Raw genomic sequence first — 21,480 nt, forward strand, 5'->3', positions numbered from 1 at the left:
TTAACGGGATTTGTCCACGTTTAACGAGATTTTTAACGTCCACCAACTCATCTCGGCAGATGAGGTCGGTGGTTCGAACCCCGACGGGGTGATACCAGATTAAAAACGGTCCGTGATCCGTTGTCTTGCTCGACACTCAGCATTTTATGGCGTCGAGCATCGAGAAACAACACTGGGAAGGAAATGGCAGACTACCCAGCTTCGCCCTTGCCAAGATTGCTTGATCGGCGCCACCAACACTGTAAAGAGGATGGTAAATCGAATCCCTGGTTTGTTTAGTTACCAGAGCTAGCTAAGCCAACACCAGGTAGACCTCGTCACTGAACGCACGAAGAGGGTCAGCTTCAGGTGAGAAGGTAAATGCCCCCAATTACACTCTTACCGTCCGAGCACGTCCAAAACATGAATGAAGAATTGAACACGTTGCATTCATAAGACTGTGAGGACCTGAGACAATGACGTGAGAAACGTCGATTCAAACAAAATGAATGTACAGAAGAGTGTAAACAAATTTGTTAACACAGGGTGTACTCTTCCTTTATGTACAGCTCGGATGTGATCTCACCACCCCCATCTTTACTGTTCTTCGGCTTCTGAAACTAAATTGACGATGACTTCACAATTATATAACGTTTGTGACGTAATACATCTGATATATGTTAGCAACGCCTGTAAGCGTCGATAAACGAGAAAAATTAAACTCGATTTTAATCAAAAAGAAGAAGAAGAATAAGAGGAGAAGAAGAAGCGTCTGGAGGGTGCTGTTGGTGTTTGCTGATTCTATCGCTATATTGATAAGTCGGTGTTTGTGGTTATTTATTTACATTTCTGAAATCACACATAGAGTTTTTATTGAGGCCACGACCCGGAAACTGGATTTCTGAGACGTAGTTGGGAGGAGTCCAATTTAAGAAGCTGGAAGAGAAATACAGGTGATCGAAGGTGGCCGGTGAGTGCTCTCGGAGGAACAGTATGGCCTGAACTATGAAGGCCTCTTGGAACGGGATGATTTACAACGTGTCTTTTTTTTCATTCACTTGTCTTAATACCAAGCTGCTTCTTTGGTTGAACCTTGCTTTGTGCAATGTATCTGTCGATATTATTATTATTATGGGGGAGGGGGGTATTTATATAAATTGCTTTATGGTCATGAACTTAACCACGAACGTTGCAATGGGTGAAAGGAGTAAGAGTTTGAATAGGGAAAGGAGGGGGTGGGGTTGAACGGCGAAGGGAGGAGGGGTTGGGGTTGAACGGCGAAGGGAGGAGGGGTTGGGGTTGAACGGCGAAGGGAGGAGGGGTTGGGGCTGAACGGCGAAGGGAGGAGGGGTTGGGGTTGAACGGCGAAGGGAGGAGGGGTTGGGGTTGAACGGCGAAGGGAGGAGGGGGTGGGGTTGAACGGCGAAGGGAGGAGGGGTGGGGTTGAACGGCGAAGGGAGGAGGGGGTGGGGTTGAACGGCGAAGGGAGGAGGGGGTGGGGTTGAACGGCGAAGGGAGGAGGGGTGGGGTTGAACGGCGAAGGGAGGAGGGGGTGGGGTTGAACGGCGAAGGGAGGAGGGGGTGGGGTTGAACGGCGAAGGGAGGAGGGGGTGGGGTTGAACGGCGAAGGGAGGAGGGGGTGGGGTTGAACGGCGAAGGGAGGAGGGGTGGGGTTGAACGGCGAAGGGAGGAGGGGGTGGGGTTGAACGGCGAAGGGAGGAGGGGGTGGGGTTGAACGGCGAAGGGAGGAGGGGGTGGGGTTGAACGGCGAAGGGAGGAGGGGGTGGGGTTGAACGGCGAAGGGAGGAGGGGGTGGGGTTGAACGGCGAAGGGAGGAGGGGGTGGGGTTGAACGGCGAAGGGAGGAGGGGGTGGGGTTGAACGGCGAAGGGAGGAGGGGGTGGGGTTGAACGGCGAAGGGAGGAGGGGGTGGGGTTGAACGGCGAAGGGAGGAGGGGGTGGGGTTGAACGGCGAAGGGAGGAGGGGGTGGGGTTGAACGGCGAAGGGAGGAGGGGGTGGGGTTGAACGGCGAAGGGAGGAGGTGTTGGGGTTGAACGGCGAAGGGAGGAGGGGTGGGGTTGAACGGCGAAGGGAGGAGGGGGTGGGGTTGAACGGCGAAGGGAGGAGGGGGTGGGGTTGAACGGCGAAGGGAGGAGGGGGTGGGGTTGAACGGCGAAGGGAGGAGGGGGTGGGGTTGAACGGCGAAGGGAGGAGGGGTGGGGTTGAACGGCGAAGGGAGGAGGGGGTGGGGTTGAACGGCGAAGGGAGGAGGGGTGGGGTTGAACGGCGAAGGGAGGAGGGGGTGGGGTTGAACGGCGAAGGGAGGAGGGGGTGGGGTTGAACGGCGAAGGGAGGAGGGGGTGGGGTTGAACGGCGAAGGGAGGAGGGGGTGGGGTTGAACGGCGAAGGGAGGGGGTGGGGTTGAACGGCGAAGGGAGGAGGGGGTGGGGTTGAACGGCGAAGGGAGGAGGGGGTGGGGTTGAACGGCGAAGGGAGGAGGGGGTGGGGTTGCGTGGATTGGCTCACTATGCTCGTCTCTCCACACGTTACAGAGATAGATTTACATTACCTATTTCCTACATTGTCATGATTTATACCATTATAATGCAAACATTTATTTTCTCCAAATATATTTGTAACTTGCATGGATCGGCTCGCTACGATCGGCTACCCATCCTTGCAGAGATTGACATTACAGATTTGCTGTTGTCATAATTTACGCCAATCATGAAACAAACACATTTCTTTCGTACAATTTTTTTTGGAAATATTGGTGATATATTTAATTGAAATTTATTTGCAAAAATATAAGGTCAGTCGTGTCAAAAGGGAGGGTTTGACGCAGTAATGTCACGTTTCTCAATTGCAATATTCACTCACCATACGCTCTCATATTTCTCATTTTCAAGCTGGAACACATTACTTCTTCAAGTACCTCCCTTTTGACACTACTACGCTGCAGGGCTGGGCTTCACCTTCCTTCCATGTGATCATTACTTTGACCAAATTGAGATCTCATAAATATTTGTTTATGTTCTATTTTAGGGAATGACTTGGTTTTCTGATAACATCATCACCATCAAGTATACCTGAACTTGGTTCTTTGTTGAGCAGATATGAAATGACAAACCTCTCTTAATGCTCTTGTCCAAGCACCTCCTGATCCACATATCTTAAGATTATAGCAGATTATTTTTCTGTTGATTTCTTAACAACCATCAAAGATGTTTATTTTCTTTACATCCTCTAATTTATTTGAATTTTAATTTATCTGCTTATTTGTTTGATATACTTTTACCCCTATTATTTCTTCAATATGACTTATTTTATGGTTCTCACATTCGTTTTGTTTTCCATTTTAATACGAAGACTATGATTTTTCTCCACTCTTTGGTTTGCTTATTGTTTGTTTTTATCATTTTATAAACCATTAAAGAAAAAAGGTGGTGATCGCCTGTTAGAACCCCCAAACCCCATTTTTATTAATATTTGTATTTATATCCCTTTAAACCCATAAGGTAATGTATTTATTTCATCACTCATTCTATATCTTTTATCCTCAAATGCTGTTAGAGCTTTCTAACTTACGGTCCATGAGAATGTTTCATGTTTCTATTTTCTATAATATGATTAATCTCTCTATAAACGCCCTTTCTCTTCCATGTACATTCAAGGTAATGTTGAAAGTTCATGGTTGCTTTTAATACCCTCTTCTTCAGACCTTTAAGTTTCTTTTCACATTTGCATTCATTTATCCCTCCAATTGAGTATTTATAAGCATATGCCTTTGACCTAACACCTATAAATTAACTTAGTATCTTTTCACCTAATTCATCTTTAAATTTACCAATAACCTTTTTATTCTTATTTGAAAAGAGTGCATTATTAGGATCATAAATATCTTCTTCATCTTTCATATCTTTATGGACATCATCTGTAGTTATCTCTTGTATGAAGCTATCCATATGTAAATATAGCAATACAGTATTCTCATCATGTATTTTCTTTCGATTTTTTTTTTATAAAATTAATCATTTATTAAATACTTTGAAAGATCTAAAACAGTTGTTCCCACATAAATCGGTTTATTCAAATGAACAGCACAAAAAGTATCTGGAAATATTTTTACTCTTTTCAAAGCTTGGTTTATTTATCAACTTCTCCGCCTGCTCCCAAGTCGTAACAAGTCTTACATTTTTGTCTGTTCCTTATATTTTCCATTGTTTTACCAAATACAGAATTGTATATGTTGGAAACTAAAAAGGTTTTTGCATTCTGTTGGAATTTTTCTCATAAATATATGAGTTATTGTCTTAAATGTAAAAATAAAGCCGATACTAAACGTATCTCGTATGTTAAAAGTAAAAATAATAGGATTATACAAAAAGTGGTATGTTCGGTGTGTGGCTCTAAAAAGAGCAAATTCATCTCCAAACAAAAACTTGGGGGGGATGAACAATTTTTTTTTTTTTATCAGGAAGCTAATTTACAGCAACTGGAATTCCAGGGGAATTGCATCGACCGGGGTATTCTTTCTGTGGCCTGGGCACAAACTTGGATAAAAGATTAGATGAGGCTAACAATCCTAAACCTTGGTCTAAACCTCTAAATTGGGTTGATGAAGTGTGTATGATGCACGATATTGATTTTAGAAATAGCACGACGTTGCAAGAAAAACAAGAAGAGAATCGAGAAATGTATATTTGTCTTTGATACGAAATCCAACCTTGAGAGAAAAAGTTGATAGGTTCATTGTGAAGAAGATGATGAGTGCTAAATTGAGACTTGGACTTGGTTATCAAACTATGAAGCTCTGATGGTGTCATCAAGATTGAAGAGCAATTATCTGTTGAATTACATAAACCAATAATCGCAAAGTTTAAAAGAAGGAAGGTTTTTTTTTTTTCCAAAGAAGTTCATTATATCTGGTCTGCTGACTTGATTGAACTCAATGATAAGGGGAACAAGTATGCTTTTAACTGTTATTGATTTGAGGAGTAGATATGCATGGGTTGTTCGTTTGAAAAACAAAACAGGCAAAACTCTTATGTTAGTATTCCAACAGATATTTAATAACTGCAAGAGAAAACCTTATAAATTTGTGGCATGATGAGGGAGCAGAGTTCTACAACAAAACATTTATGAATTTTCTTAAATATAACTAAATTGCATGATACAGCATTATGACGAAATAAGAAAAGCCAGTTATTATTGAGCGTATTATTCACACTTTAAAAGAGGGACTATATAAAATTTCAATCAACTCGGTTCTCAACACAGGGTATCTTTAATTCAGGACATTGTTGGCAATTACAAAAATACAGTTCATTCCTCAACAAAATCAATGGCTGGGTCCCAGACGACGTGCTTTACTTAACCAAGTCCATGAGTTCATGACGTTTGTTCAACTCGGCATTTACGACTTTTATCCTGCCGTGTTGTTAATCTGTTGATGGAGGTAATATAGAAATGATGAATATGTCAAATCGTTTGTGTTACTCATCCGGCACTACTGTATGTGTCTAGGCCAACAATCTAAAGCGACTGGTCTCAAACACTACCATGGGCACCCAGACACGCCACCAATATGAACTGAGCAGTTGAATGCGGTGCAAAACATCCAAAGAAACTTTTGTAACCAAGTATTGTGATCCGTCGTGTCCCCCATACCCGTCGTAGACGGGTATCTGCTAGTTAATACTTAAAACGTACTGTTATGGTTCTAGGAACCATATGCATACAAACATACAGTTGTCCCGAAGTTGGTTATGCCATTAAGTATATGTGCAGATAGAACTCCTCCTTGTGTGTAGTGGGAAAGCAAAAGGGGGTGTGTTGCGGTGTTTTTTTAGTTAGATTAATAAATCTTTATATCCCATCCATTACGATCCACGGTACCATAGCGCTTGCAGTCCTCGGTTTTCTGGCCACAGAGCACCATTGTCCATCTGCTGTCTCCGGAGGCTCGTTCCGAGGCAGAATCTTCACGTCCGCAGTTCCTTTTCGGCTTCCCCAAACGTTCCAATTCAATCTTGGTGGTACCACCGTCCACCTTCCTCAAACACGCGTGGAGTGGGCGGGATTTCCCGGCCTGGCCGAAATTCCGCCCAGAAAGGGCGGACCCCATGAAGGCCCTGTCCAATCAGGGCGGACGGTGACGTCAGCTTCGCCAAGGCCCCTCCCCGACCTTTGGGATCTATAAATTACGACACCATCCTCAGAGTGTGGTGCTGAGAGAGTCGGAGAGTTTGTTGGTTGAGAGTAAGGGAATCGGAGGGTTTGTTGTTTGAGAGTGAGGGAGTCGGAGGGTTTGTCGGTTGAGAGTGAGAGAGTCGGAGGGTTCGTTGGCTGGTTGCGAGTGAGAGAGTCGGAGGGTTCGTTGGCTGGTTGCAAAGAAAGAAGGAAGGTCGTTGGTTGAGTTGGTCCGAGTCGACCCACCTTGACTGGGTCTCTCGTTGGGTCCTGTCTGCTGCCCTGTTCTACCTTGGACTCCGTACTCTCCACCAGGGCTCCTTCGCCGACATGGTCTCCACACGTACGGCTGTGGGCCGAACTGCATGACCTCTGTCGGGTGCCGCACCACAAAGTGTCCCTTCTCTCGGAACGTTCAGGTACCTAAAGAACTGCGAACTCAGCTCCCTCCCTCTGTGGCTGCAAAAGTCCTTTGCCATTCAACTGGGTTTATTTTGTCTGAGTGTGTGGCACCTGTCTTATAAGTAGCATTGTATAAGTTATTTGATCATTTTTAATCTTGCCTGTATTATTCTCGCGACAAGTCTGCTCTGTGTCCTCTTTTGTAAGTTGCTGTAAAATTGTCGCACTACATCTCTCTTCTGTCCCCTGCACAACACACCAATAAACCTGTTCCTGTACCACATAAATTTCCTCGCTTAGTGTAAATAAATTATTTTAGAAATGTTCCCAGTTCGTTTTTTCTTTTCCTTCATTGTTCCAGCATGGTTCGGATCTGAGTTTAGCCGGGTCTTTATCCCCGATAATCTGTTTATTCCAGCCGGTATGTCTTTGGTAGTTCCGCTCGGCTGCATCCGATCCAGAGTTGGTATTTGGTACTCTACCATAGTTGGTGGAGTGATCCGGTTCGGGCAAGGCATACCGAGGGCGTGGTTCTCTGGTAGTCGAAACCACGTGGTTAATTAGGTAAATTGATTCTAGACAAAAAGACCCTATGCTACGCGGTTGAGGTATTGGCGTCCACGGTCGGTTAAGCGACCCGCCGCATCATGGAATTATCCGTGAGCGACGTCCTACAATTCCGGGAGTCTGGTGGGAGACGACGTAACTTCCCCCAAGTAGTGGTCATTCTCGCCACCGGAACCTGGCCCGCAGCAATACAATGCATTACACATTAAAATATCGACAACAGATTATATAATATCATGTTTGAGTCTGAGAGTGAGGATCTTGAATCATCTGAGTGCTTCTCTCCTGTTATAACACTCGCACGCACCCACACGTATTAATATTATATAACACAGTGTGAATACTGAAGGAGGTATCAGAGTATATTGTATTGTCAATAAATAAGTAAATAAATCCTTACTCTCATATATTGGTTTCAGTCAGAGAGATAAATAATTAATTACCTGGGGTAGTCTCTGACAACTGTTTGGAACAAGAGGCAACAGATCTGCGCTTTCTTCGTGATTGCCACTGAAAAAGCAACAGACACACAGTTCAAGAGGATAGACAGTGGTTTTTTTTTTATGAGAACAGGTAGTCTCATTTAACATCATCGTATTTTATTATGATTAAGGAAGTAATGTTCACATTGATCAAATTATGAATTGTAAATAGCTGAGCTTCTGTTTATGTGCAAATACCATCGCACTTCAATATATGATTCAAACAAGGTTCCTCATTAATCATACTCAGGATGAGGAAATTAACACAAACTAAATTAGTTTGAAAACCATGTCTACAGCTATTTATGATGACTAAATGTTCAGATCCCATCTAATGTCTCTCTGCGAGCCTTCAGAAGGGTTATAAAAACATATGAATGGAAATGGTAAACTTTGACAAATTCCAAATTCCATTTTTGTGAAATCCTATGTGTTTCTTTTTCGCAGAGGTTGTTGAAACCGAAAGATGGAAACTGAAGAGGCAAATGGACATACTCTGGTCACAGGTAAGATAGGCCTTTTTAAAAAACAACAACTTGGTTCTGTTCCAGACGTATATATTTGGCCCACTGCTGTGTGTGTGTGTGTGTGTGTGTGTGTGTGTGTGTGTGTGTGTGTGTGTGTGTGTGTGTGTGTGTGTGTGTGTGTGTGTGTGTGTGTGTGTGTGTGTGTGTGTGTGTGTGTGTGTGTGTGTGTGTGTGTGTGTGTGGTTACACCACACCAAAAGTGTGTGCTTTGCAAATGGCCAAGTTAATGAAAGCTGTGCTCCAGCAGGAAGCGCAATTTCTTCTCCAGACAGAATCTGTATTCCGCCTGTCTCTACAACACTGGTTAACATAATTTAGATTTCTCCCATAGGTTATTGAACTGCCAAAACAGTCCGTGCATGCAGGATGCAACAATCATTATTCGTGAACCAAAATGTGAAACTGTTCTGATGTCCTCGTTCCAAGGGCTCTTTTCAAAATCTTCACTGAACCCCTGAGAGCCTCCACTTGTAGCTCGTGGGGCATTCCATGTCACGTGTACACACCCTCCTGACACTAATTCCTCATTTTCTCCCCATATGTTGGTCATTTATTCACTTGGGTGAAAAAACTCAAAATACCAACTTTTAGACCTGTGGGTCAATCGGGGCCCATTTTAGGGGCCCCCCAAAGTTGGTTCCCGATGAGTGAGGAATCTTGAATCATCTGAGTGCTTCTCTCCTGTTATAACACACACACGTACACACACACGTACACACACACGTACACACACACGTACACACACACGTACACACACACGTACACACACACACGTACACACACGTACACACACACACGTACACACACGTACACACACACACGTACACACACGCACGTACACACACACACGTACACACACACACGTACACACACACACGTACACACACACACGTACACACACACGTACACACACGTACACACACACGTACACACACACACGTACACACACACACGTACACACACACACGTACACACACACGTACACACACACGTACACACACACGTACACACACACACGTACACACACACACGTACACACACACACGTACACACACACACGTACACACACATTTATGTGGTCTAAATCCCATGTTAATTTATGCTGAGGTGTTAGAGTATATGAAGGGGTATTCTCACACAAAAAAAATCGGGATCATCGGTTTGGCTGGGGGGCGGGGGCCCAAGGTCAAAGGGCACCCCAAACTATAACTTTTTGAATTACTGTTTCGGAGTGATTTTACTTTACGCGATTCGAAAGATCTCGCTTTTACAAGCATTTTGATACCAAGATCATCCAAATCAGACCACGACAACCTGTGATATGGCCACTGGAAGATTGTGGGTCAACTCGGGGCGACCAAATATGGGGGTCCCTAAAATGGGCCCCCAGGTCTGAAAATTGACACAATGTTTTCCCGTGGATACAAACACTTGCACAAAAAAAAAGAGAGTGAAATCTGAGACTATGTGTAAAAATTTCGCTGAAAAATTTGTGCACTTGACATTGAACGGCCCTCATTTGGTGTGATCTTGTTGTGGGGCTGGGTCTCGGTGGTGAGCACGACCCCCAGGGGGAGCAGCAGAGTCGGCTCCACTGAACACCCCGGAATTTAGGTCGTACCTTTCAGATAAATCCGAAAGGGCACGGGTCCCTTATCGGACCGAAGATCGCCAATAGGTCGACCACGTGGGGTAGGGTCAATTGCCAATTTCAATATACCTAAATACCAACGTCGTCAAACTACCGGGGAAATTCACCCTCGGCAGGATCTGTATGAGCCGGATCAGAGTCGTACCCCGAGCGGAGAGTACCAGAACCCTGCCGGCCAATTGCACGATTACGGCAACAATGAGGCCTCCTCATTCCCGTTCGCAACGTGGCAAACCAGTGATTGAAAAGACAAGGACGAGCTGGGATATTCAACAAGAGGGGATTTATTTACAATGTGGGGAAGGGAACACACAAAGAGCAGAGTTATCCGAATGAGAAATGTAATGTACAATGAGCAAAAGAAAGCACTTACACGATTTTACTTGACCACACAGGCATGCACACAGACATTCACACCCAAAAAAAGAAATGGAACCCGTCGAGTCTTTATTCGGCTCTCCAGCCGAGGAGGATAGTTTGTCTGGGAGTCAGAATGGCTGGCTACCTGGCTGCGAGTGCGCGGCTGGTCGATCGCACTTTTGGAGCTCGGGTCGTCGAAGGGCCTGTGAGCTCCTTTGCGAACCACGTGGAGGGACCCAAACCCACACGGTCAGCTTCACGCCGAGGAGAAGACCAGGGGGGAAGACCGGTGACCACCAAGGAGCTCCCAGCAGGCCAGAACGGGGAGCGGGTGGTCGACCAACAACACGACCACCACCTCAGGAACCATGAACTCCGACACTTCGATCAACCACGAGCACCACCAACACTAGCCCTGACACCAGCTCCGACACTTTTCTCTCATCCGATCGTGCCGACAATTATCTCCTTCTCCAGAGGGGAGAAGCCGCCTCCTCGCGACCCGCTCTCCCTCACTGGATGGTTTTGGCGTGCAAATGCGCTCGTTGCCTCTGTCACTGGCCAAAACGGGCGCCAAGTCCGTTGGTGATGACAAGGACAGTGATCCTTGTGTAGACTGGATATCATTTTTGGGGCCGTCGAGGTGCTGAATGAGGAGTCCGAGTCACTGGGATTACGGGTTTCCTGGTTCTTAACTAAGATCCAGGCTTTCGATGACATCTTGGATGCTGTTTCCTGTTTGTGGCAAGGATGTTGACGTCACGGAGAGGTTAACTCACCTTGGCAGTGATATTCATGTCTCTGCTGGCTATGAGCCAGAGGTCAATAGACATCTGGGTCATTCCTGGGGTGTCAGGAATTCACTGAATCACGGGGTGTGGCACTCTCTGTACCTGTGCAGGAAGATGAAAGTCCGAGTCTTCAGGTCCTTGGTACTTCCAGTCTTGCTCTGCGGATGTGAGACTTGGACTCTGACTCGGGATCTGAGATGGACTTAATTTCTTTGGTACCTGGTCTCTTCGGAGAGTCCTTGGCTATCGCTGGTCGGTCTTTGTGTTCAGCAAGCGGTTGCTGAGAGAGACTCAGATGAGATTTGTTACCTGCACACTCTGTGAGCTTCGGCTGCAGCTTTATGGACATGTGGCCTGTTTTCCTGATATTGATCCTGTTTACCAGATTCTCTCAGCAGGGGAGCCTCGTGAGTGGAGGAGGCCAATGGGCCGACCACGTGCCACGTGGTTGCAGCAGGTTGATTAGCATCTCAGGGAGATGGGGATGGCCAGACAGAGGCCCTTGGAGTACCGGTGGAAAGTGGACGCAGCGATGCGCTGCTCTGGTGCATGCTCCCATGCCTCACCTGACCTGATATGAGGATAAAATGGTCCACAGGCAAAGAAAAAAAAAATTGATGACATTGGTCGCGTGATTCGGTGCCATATTGGATTTACCCGAAAACCTAAAAAATAATCTTCTCCAGAATGGCGAGACAAATCGAGGGGAGACTTCACACAAATGTTCCCCAAGCCTTGGGTTTACAAGTTCGTTGAGGAATAATTGATGTCACATGGTTTAGCAGCCATATTGGATTGAAGAAAAATCTGAAATGATGTTTTCACTGGAACTGCTTAATCAATCAACATGAGCCTTCACAATTATGATCTCGTGCTGATGGGGAACACAATTTATTTTATTTATTTATTTCAATTTCATTGGACACATGGTATGGCAGGCAGTGTTATTGAATTTTTTGATCTGCGTTCTCCCCCCCCCCACCCCAATGAGGCTCACTTGACAATGTTTGGATGGGTTTGAAGGTGGAGTAGTAGCAGCTGAAATGTGAATGCTATCCAGGCATTCAAATGAGTTGGAGGTTGAAAACCGCTGAGTCGCAGGTTGGAAGGTGTCATGCCCCACTCATGAACTGAGTATGGGTCAGTAACGAGGAGGCGCTAGTTAGCTCGTATGTCACGTCTGCGCAGTCGGGGCAGCAACTATAAATGGAGGTGCCCGGCACTTCACTGAAACCTGCATGCCAGCTGCAATGGGGTTCCTCCTAGAACAAAGCTTTTGTCACTGCAGCTCCAATGATGCCTCCCCTCAATCCCCATGACAGGCCATGCCAACCTTATCCCTCAAGCCAGGTTCAGTCCATGGCCATGAACTGCCGACAGCCAGACTGTCAATGCTTGGGTTTTGTTGCGTCCTGCCGGTCACAGCAGCAGTATTTCTGTCTTGTGCTATTTATCTCTTGTCTATCTCCTGAGGAATGTCAGAGGCTTGAAGGAACTGCTGTTTGTTCGTTGTGTTGTGAGCATGTACAGATTTGAATTATTAATGATTATCGTTACACTGAAGTGCTTTTTGTACTCCCACCCCATGTGTTCAAATACATTATAAAATCACTTCGTCGCTGGATTAATTAAAGATCTTGGTCGTTAGTGTAATTATACATGCCCGTTTATAGGTCAGGCTTTGTTCGGATGATTTAGCACCCAGGCTGAGACCGTGCCTGCATCCGGCGATTCTGCTCAGTTGCGAATAGAATAACGGACGCAAGGCACCGATCAGCATGACGCGTTGACTGGCTCGGTGGTTCCATTGGAGCCAGGTATTGTGGCAGATGTGCCCATGATCCAGCTCAGAACGATATAATCGGTCAGCCGTCGCGACCGCTTTGAGGTGGTTCATCAGGATTCGGTCCGGGCGACTGGCAGATCCAATGGCTGCAACAGTATTATATATGGTAACAAACAAATTCCATGCATTTCATAACAAATTTGTGGTTTTGTTCAAGTCGGAAAATTGCGGTAATTCCAATATATTGGTGCTGACATTCCCCTTTCCACCAAGCTGTCGAGTCGTGGTTCGATTCTCGACCTGATTATAAACTATAGGATTGGTGGTTCACATTTGGGACGTTTCACAAATTAATGCACCATCCCGAGTATGGATGTTTGCATGGATGGATATTTAGATTGTGGACTCGTCTACGAGCATTGATTGCTGGCGGAAGTTGAAGGTCCCTCCGTGTCTTTTGCCAAACTCCAAGTTGTCACCAGCATTTTGATCAGATTATCTTAACTTGGCCAAGCAAAGAGATTGCTTCCCAAAGATCTATGAGGTCATGATATCAATGATTATCCCCACACTTTTTGGATGAAAAAAAAAAAACCATGGGGGATATTATAATTGGCTGTCTCTGTCTGTCTGTGTGTCTGTTTGTCCGTCACATTATCTCCTAAAAAGTCACCAAACTTTGTTGTTATGAATATGATCAAAACATGGCAAGAAGGTACAAGAGCAATATTATTTTGGCCTTGCCCCCTGGGGTAGGGTTAAAGGTCAATACCAAAAAAATGCCCTTATGGGCACATTTTAAAATTAAACTTTGTGTATGCAATCCACATTGGGGGATGCAAGAAATATGTAATGTTTATTTCTTTTGGGAGTTGACCCCTCCCCCCTTCGCCCCCCTCCCCCCCCTGATTAATGCCCTAGGGAGTGGGGCAACTTGTCAAAACGGGGAGCTTTTCTTTTAAACTCTTTAAAATTGAGTTGATCCTGCTGGAACTTTATGCCATCTTTCAACTTTGCTTTGGTGGAAAGCATGAGGATTTGCGATGGCTCACCATCGACTACGCTGCAAATTCGAATTACCTTCATGTTGCCTTTAATTTGAGTCTTCGACCTGGAGGAGATTAGTCGAGTGCCATTACCATTACACCATTACACCACTGCACCCAACCAAGATTGAGATTTGAAAACTATTACAATTATTGGTTCATGTTCTTTGTATCTCAAAACAGTGTATCTGCTTGATTGTCTCTTCTTTTTTTGACATCACCACAGCTATCTTAAAATATTACTTTATTATTATTTTCATCAAGCCAGGTTCAGATGTGAGCTGATGGAATTACCTTAAATTATTTAGAAACGTTACTTTGGAATGAGTGACAATGCCATTGTGTTTCTCACTTGAAATTATTTCGCCTTTTTTGCATCTCATTTAATTGTTGTTTCATCGATTGATCTCTTCCTGATTGAGTTGTGTTTGCTGCACGGATGTCAGGGCTTCTTGTCCGTCAGCACGGCCTGCTGGTTTTCCCATAGGCAGAACGTCATTGCTTTCGCTGCCCGAGAAGGTTTTTGTGGAGGTGGCGACCGGACCCAGTGCTAACAGCCCAATTGGTTCGGTTTCTCCATCAGGAAACGACCTTCAAGGTAAGGCCCCTGTCACACGCTTAGGTTTGCCCAGATGGATAGGGATACTCGGTTTTGTTTTGCACTTCTCTGGTGAGTGAAATATTTAATTAAGAGTCATGGCTTAGCCAAACTAGAGCTCAAGCACGTACTGCTCTGAAAATTGTTTGTGCGAAAGCCTTGTATGCAGCTTGCACAACGTCAAATCACATTCCTGTGTCTGGGAAACTAAGATTTATGAATCTTGGCTTTCCAGACACAGGAATGGCATGATTCTCAGGTGTTGAAGAGATAACAAGATACTGCACATCCACCACTCGATGCACATTCCATATTTTTGTCATCACAGTGAAAATGTAGAATCTCCGAGTCTGTTTAGAAAATGAGAGATTTTGGTGATATCCAAAAGGTTATGCTTTGTATTACAATACCATTCGATATGGTTCTGATCAGAAGTCGCTAAAAACTATACAACATAGAATTGCTTCATCTGGCCAAAGGGATCTTCGTCGTCGTCACAAGTGGATGCTCGCTGATGGAATAGTTGGCTTAACGTCTCCTTCAAAGGATGGTGAACTTTATGCAGCACCTTGTCTGCAAAGCAGTCTATTTTGTCCTTTGTGCAACCCCCCCCCACCTCCCCCCCAACCCACTTTTACTGTTCCATTTCTCCTGTTGCATCCTGATCCATTAATTGTTATCGCTCTCCCACGAGCCTTGACTCTCGAGCCAATTAAAGTTTCCAGATGCAGCAACTATAATATTCTTTAGTTCACTTTTGGTTTCTGAACAATCCCACGATATTTTTTTTTTGAAGTGCACAGAGTTTGGAAAAAGTAGTTCAGAAAGAGACTTGCTTATGACTCACAGTAATGTGGGAGAAATGTAACTTAGCATTTTGAAATACCCATCTTTGTAAGCTAATGGCTTTTGCAGTTGATTTAATTGTTTCTCTGAAAAATTATTTTCTGACTTTCATTGCCTTGTTCAGTTAGGTCAGATGTCTTTTGGGTCTGTTTGGTGATTTGAATTGCACATCTTCGTAATTGAATGGCAACCCATTTATATTTGAGGAAAAACGTGGATATCAGTTGTACCCTTTAGTGACACTTTGCTGCTGATGCCATTATTCAGGAAGCCTTGTGAAGGTGGAGGTGGATGGAAATGAGGAAGAGGGGGAAGGAGAAGAAGACCCTATTCTTGTGCATGATTACCTCAACAATGGTCTGGAGAATGCTCCGGTCATTGACGATATCTCAGCCGAAGGCTTTGCGGGAGCTTGGGCCGAGCATAGGTCTTTTGGTTCTCCTGGATGCCCCAGGATCCAAGGTTCTGCACCTGGAGGACTAAGTCGACTTTCGAGCAACAAATTAACATGTGAAATCTGCGGCATGGTGTGCATTGGGCCGAACGTCCTAATGGTTCACAAGCGTAGTCACACTGGTGAGTCATCATACTGCAGGGCACTTCCAAATGTATAATCAACTGAACAACTTTTGAAAATAAAAATGTGTACCATTGTACCTTTTTTGATTGCAGAATTTCTAATTGTCTTTACCTTGTGAATTTTCATCCTTTTTTTTTTTTTTTTTTTTTTTTTTAAACACAATCAAAATTATGAGCTGAACTCTGTTCCACAATGTGGATAAGGAAGCAAATTTATCTTCAGGCATTCTATTATTGTTTAAAAGCTTTTATATATTTACTTGATCACCTGCACCATCCAAGGTGGATGGAGATTGTTTGCACGTCTGTCTGTCTCTGTCTGTCTCTGAGTATGATATATCAAAAAGTTATAGACTGTTCAGATGAAATTTGCTGGACAGGTTTGGTGTGTGACAAGGACTAATTGATTCAATTTTTGTGAAGATTCGAACATGAGAGTGATTCTTCACTACTGAAAGACGGGGCCAAAAATGATATACTGTGTGGTTGTGAACAAGATGTGACAAAACGAGGTGGCTAAGTTGGTTGGATGATAACAAGCCCATTTGATTTTGGGTCAGGTCCGGATCCAGATCCAGCCTATCGGTGGGATACAAAACGTAAACTGTTCATCCTGGCGGAGGTATACACTCCACTGAGTGATGTTCTAGTTACCTTCGCATTCTGCGAAAGGTTATGTTTTGGTCGCTGTGTAGTTATTTATTTGTGAATATGTGTGTTTGTTTGTTATTCGCATAACTCAGAAAGTATTAAACCTAATTGCATGAAATTTGGTTGGATGATTCGTGAGTATCCAAGGACGATTTGATTAGATTTTGGGAGCGATCGGGTCAAAGGTTAAGGTCAAGGTCATGAAAAGGTCAAAAACACTCTTTTGAGCATAACTTCCTTCATAATACAGTTATCGACATGCAACCACCGCCATATTGTTCCATGACGAGATACCTTTCGGATATGTAGTGTCGAATTTGACGTAACGTCATCGGAAGTGCGTCGAAATGACGTCACACGATGACGTAAATTTTCAATTTTCGATCTCATCAGTTTTGATCATACCGTTTTGTAGGACTTACCTTAAGGACGTCACACACCAAATTTGACTTCGATCGGACTGACGGTTATGACGTCATTGACGTTTGAACATGACGTTTTTCAATTGTGGCTAAAATGTCCTGATATTTTACATTCAAATATCTATATAATTTATAAAGCAAAGTCTCCCAAATCCAGGCATTAGGATCAGTACCAAAATATCTGTTTATTGATGTACAGGTTTTGCCAATTAACTCTGTAGTCAAGGTCAAAATATACTTGTAGGCATAGCTTCAGATCTAATAGAGCTATTGACATGAAACCAACGTTAAAACGTTCAGTGAACTACGAGCTTTCAGAATGGAAGTCCCCGATTGGACGTGACGTCCCCGGAAGTGCATCAAAATGACGTCACAAGATGACGTCATTTTTCAACTTTTTAATTTTTCAGTGTTTATCATTCCATTTTGTTGGACTGCCTTCAAGGAGGTTACACACCAAATTCGACGTCAATCGGATTGACGGTTGTGACGTCATGGACGTTTTAAAATGACGTTTTTCAAATGTGCCCGGAAAAAAGTTGCGGCGGCGAAGGTATGCGCTCTACCGAGTGCCCGTTCTATTTATCCATGGAATGGTTAACCTAATTCTGACAAAACTTAGATTTTTCTTCTTCCTTGATCGTTAATGACCGTTAAATTGAGTAACAATGGTCTACAGGGTTCAAGTATGTATTTTAATCTCTCACTGTTTTTGAAAGTCTAAAGCTTGCTAAGAGTTTTTGATTTAGTTGCACATCACAACTAATCTTCTTTTACCAACGTCTAATGTTATTTCCAGGGGAGCGCCCATTCCAGTGCAACCAGTGTGGTGCCTCGTTTACCCAGAAGGGGAATCTTTTGCGTCATGTGAAACTACACACGGATGAAAAACCCTTCAAGTGCTCGCTGTGTAGCTACGCATGCCGGCGCCGTGACGCGCTGATGGGGCACATCCGAACTCATTCGGGTATATCCTCCAGCCCCCTTCCTCCTCTCCCCTATACCCTGGATGAATTTGCTTGTGCTGTTCCTTGATGAAAGTGAAGTGTGAACCAAAGGAAAATCTGAAGGAAAAAAGGAAAAAAAATCTGAAATCATCTTCCCAATAATTTAAAAACAGTAAATTGCTTTTGATGATAAACATTGTTTTTAAAGGTTTTTGGAAGCATTGGATTTATCATGCAGGGATGTCGTATCACAAAAGAAACCTTGCATTGGATCTACAGGATATTTTATTTATTATCTTGCCAAAACGAAGTTTTTGCAAGATATGTTAGTCAGCTTGTATTTTTTTTGTTTTGTTTGTTTGTCTGTAATCACGTATAAAAAAATTCTGCAGAGCACAGTTATCATTGTAAATTTTTGTAACTTCGCATATCAGAGGCCTATAGAGGTCCCTTTCAGTGCACAAAATTTTGAAGGTCAAGGTCACTTTGTCGCAAATCAGGGGAGTCGACGAAACCCCTATTTTTGAGTAATTTTGATCGGATCGTCTTCAAACTTCATGGGAATATAGTTCATGGTCTGGCGCTCAGCTGATTAATTTTTGGTGGCGATTGGCCTTGACCTTCATGGTTCGCGCCTAAGGTCAAACATATTTGACCCCAAGGTCAAATTTTCAAGTTTTAGGAACCATATCGTGTAGTGCTTTCTGGATATGTCAAGCTTGAGACATTATGACGTCATTTGGTGACGTTATGAGGCAAACGCATATTTTTCATGGTTACTCTGTAGAACGATTCTCATCGGAATCTCTCGTAGGCAGATATTCCTCAAGGAGTCGCTCCTGGTGGATAGCAGCTCTGTTCACCTCGGTGTGACCTTAAAGAAGTCACACGTGGTCACCTTTTGGCAAGATACGGGTCACCCTGCGGGTGACATTGGTTTATTTTGTTGTTGTTGTTGTTGTTGTACTAAGTCGAGACTTGTGGAGGAACTGGAACACAAAACAGATCGGGATGCAGTAGACCAAAATGAACAGGAGAAACTTACCAACAGAAGTGTTGAGGGGTGCAATATGGGTAGGGTTGGACAAATAAGGAATGTCGGTAAGAATTCGGGGTCGTGGAGGCTGCATGGGTTGGACAAGATGGATACAGACGCAAACTCTCAGGAAGGAAAAACTGGAAATTTGTTGAGAGATGGGCTTGGGGGTATGGGGGAGGTTAATCGGAGTAGAAAAGAGCATTGTTTTGGATGGGGGGGGTGATGACGTGAGATGGTGAACAGCTATCTTGAAGACCTGGAGAGACGGAATGAGATTGAAGTGAAAGTGAATGAGATCTGGATTTTGGGTTTCTGGTGGGGTTGATGATGTAATAGGTTGCTTCATTATGACATCATAATTACATATGTCGAACACTTCATCTGAACAGCATGAACATTTTTGAGGGTCACCTGGGGCAAAATTGTATGAGCCGATTAAAAATGGATTATATAGGTCACGTGGTTCGGCAGCAAGATATATATATATATATATATATATATATATATATATATATATATATATATATATATATATATATATATATATATATATATATATATATATATATATATATATATATATATATATATATATATATATATATATATATATATATATATATATATATATATATATATATATATATATATATATATATATATATATATATATATATATATATATATATATATATATATATATATATATATATATATATATATATATATATATATATATATATATATATATATATATATATATATATATATAATCTCAAAACATATGCGGTGTGACAAGCACGCCACCGATCCCCATTGGACACAGTCCACACTGAAGCTTTGATCCGGTGACTAACTGATGATGACCATGAAATCTGTCTCTTTGATAAGCATCAAACGGAGCCACTGATCTGGATTTCAGGTTTATTTGCCCTCATCAGGATGGTACACCAATAAATATCTAACCAACGATCACCACATTCGTAGTTTATCAATCATACGCACCTCCTGACTGTTATGGTGAGCATCGCCACGGATTACGTCTCGCATGGTAAAACCACATAATCTGCACAGAACAACCATCCGTCTGCCACCAAGACAATTGTTCCTGCTAATGCAAACCATTCAACCAGAAGGCACGTGATGTGATCGGCAGGAAAATCGAAACATGTGGAGTGTGCCGAGCACTCCCCCGATCTCCATTGGACACGTCCACACCATAGGACACAGGACACTCTTCCCATTGCTCTGTTTCCCCACTCCAATCTTGCTCTTGGAGGTTTTAATATGTTTGGTAATTAAACAGATTTCCCCATGGCTAATTGACCAGGTTTGCATCTATGTGCAGTAAAACTTCGATTCAATGGACTAAATGGGGGAGGGGTTCTCCGTTTATGGCAAAAGTCCGTTAAATCGCATGTTTTTTTGTTGTTTTTTGGATGGTAATAAACATCCGGCCATGCATAACAAACATTATTAAACAGTTGTACAGTACGTGTATTGAACAAAAACACTCAAATAAGACATAAACAAGAAAAGAAGCATGAAATAGAAATGAAAGAAGTATAATGCAGTACTTTACTGTACTCACTATTTGTGCCGTGATCGTTTTATCAGCCTGAGTTCACTGGGAGCGAACGAATAAAGAAAAGTCCTGTCTCGACAGCATTTGTAGACTTGGGGTAAAATCAGCACTTCCTTCTTAATCAAATAATTGTCATAGGTTCTACCTCCTCTGTGGCCATGCCTAAGGAATCACCATGTCTTATTTATGATGCCATGACAGAAATGTCAAAGCCATCCATCACTCGTCCGCACCCATTAAGGCATGGATATTTATATTCCCATGTGTTTCGCAAGCGTGTTAGAAAATGGAACGAAGCTCCACACCACACACATTTACACCACTAGACAGCTGCTGAACGTACCAATTATACACCGCCTCTTCGAGGTTTTTTATCTTGTGCTGCTTTTAATGTGCTTCCGAGCACCCACTTTCGAACCACTTTTCGAACTATCCACACTAAACTTGAATTAAAATTGTTTGAGCTTGTCCTTACTTCTATGAATACCAGACACCTTTTGCTTCTTCACACATGCAGGTAACCGATACACCAAGTCTCACTTTGCAATTGGCTCCAATTTCTGCACCACACTCAGATTCGCACGCCTTCTCTTTGCACCACTGTCCGCAGAAGCCCTGGTAAATCACTCGCACAACTGTTTACGCAAATAAAACGCAAAGAAACACACAAAGTGAGACTCAACTACGCACGATCTGATTCAGAAGATGGTCGTAATGACATCTTCCGGGTCACATCATTCGTTGTCTGAGGCCCACGCGTCTCTCAACGCCCTCTATCGGTATAATTGCGAATTACAGGACAGTGTCCCCAAACTTTATATTTGTCTGTTAAATCTGAAATCCATTATATCGAGGTTTTCCTGTACATTCCAGCAATTTACAATAACAACATCTTTACAAACATGCCACCTCCCCCTTTCAATGTAACATCTTGGAAAAACTTTCACAATTGCATCACCACCATCTCTTTACAACAACAGCTCAACTCGCCACACCCCGTGGTCCCTCCATCTGAACAAACCCTCCTTGG

General features: G+C 43.4%; 1 protein-coding gene across 3 annotated transcripts in view; it reads left to right on the plus strand.

The window, feature by feature from the left end:
• The first annotated feature begins 729 nt into the window (after positions 1-729).
• Positions 730-21,480, plus strand: part of LOC147029458 (ikaros family zinc finger protein) — a 34,684-nt gene continuing 13,933 nt past the window's right edge. For all 3 annotated transcript variants that reach the window (XM_085872514.1, XM_085872515.1, XM_085872516.1), the window contains exons 1-5: positions 730-949; positions 8,070-8,128; positions 14,271-14,381; positions 15,495-15,803; positions 17,679-17,846. In XM_085872514.1, coding sequence (XP_085728640.1) covers positions 8,089-8,128; positions 14,271-14,381; positions 15,495-15,803; positions 17,679-17,846 — 628 coding nt within the window. In that variant the 5' untranslated portion in view covers positions 730-949; positions 8,070-8,088. The remainder of the gene's footprint in view (positions 950-8,069; positions 8,129-14,270; positions 14,382-15,494; positions 15,804-17,678; positions 17,847-21,480) is intronic.

Source organism: Eptatretus burgeri, chromosome 3 (genome assembly GCF_056783735.1).
Source record: "Eptatretus burgeri isolate ZD-2024b chromosome 3, Ebu_testis_v1, whole genome shotgun sequence".
NCBI classification, from domain to species: domain Eukaryota; kingdom Metazoa; phylum Chordata; class Myxini; order Myxiniformes; family Myxinidae; genus Eptatretus; species Eptatretus burgeri.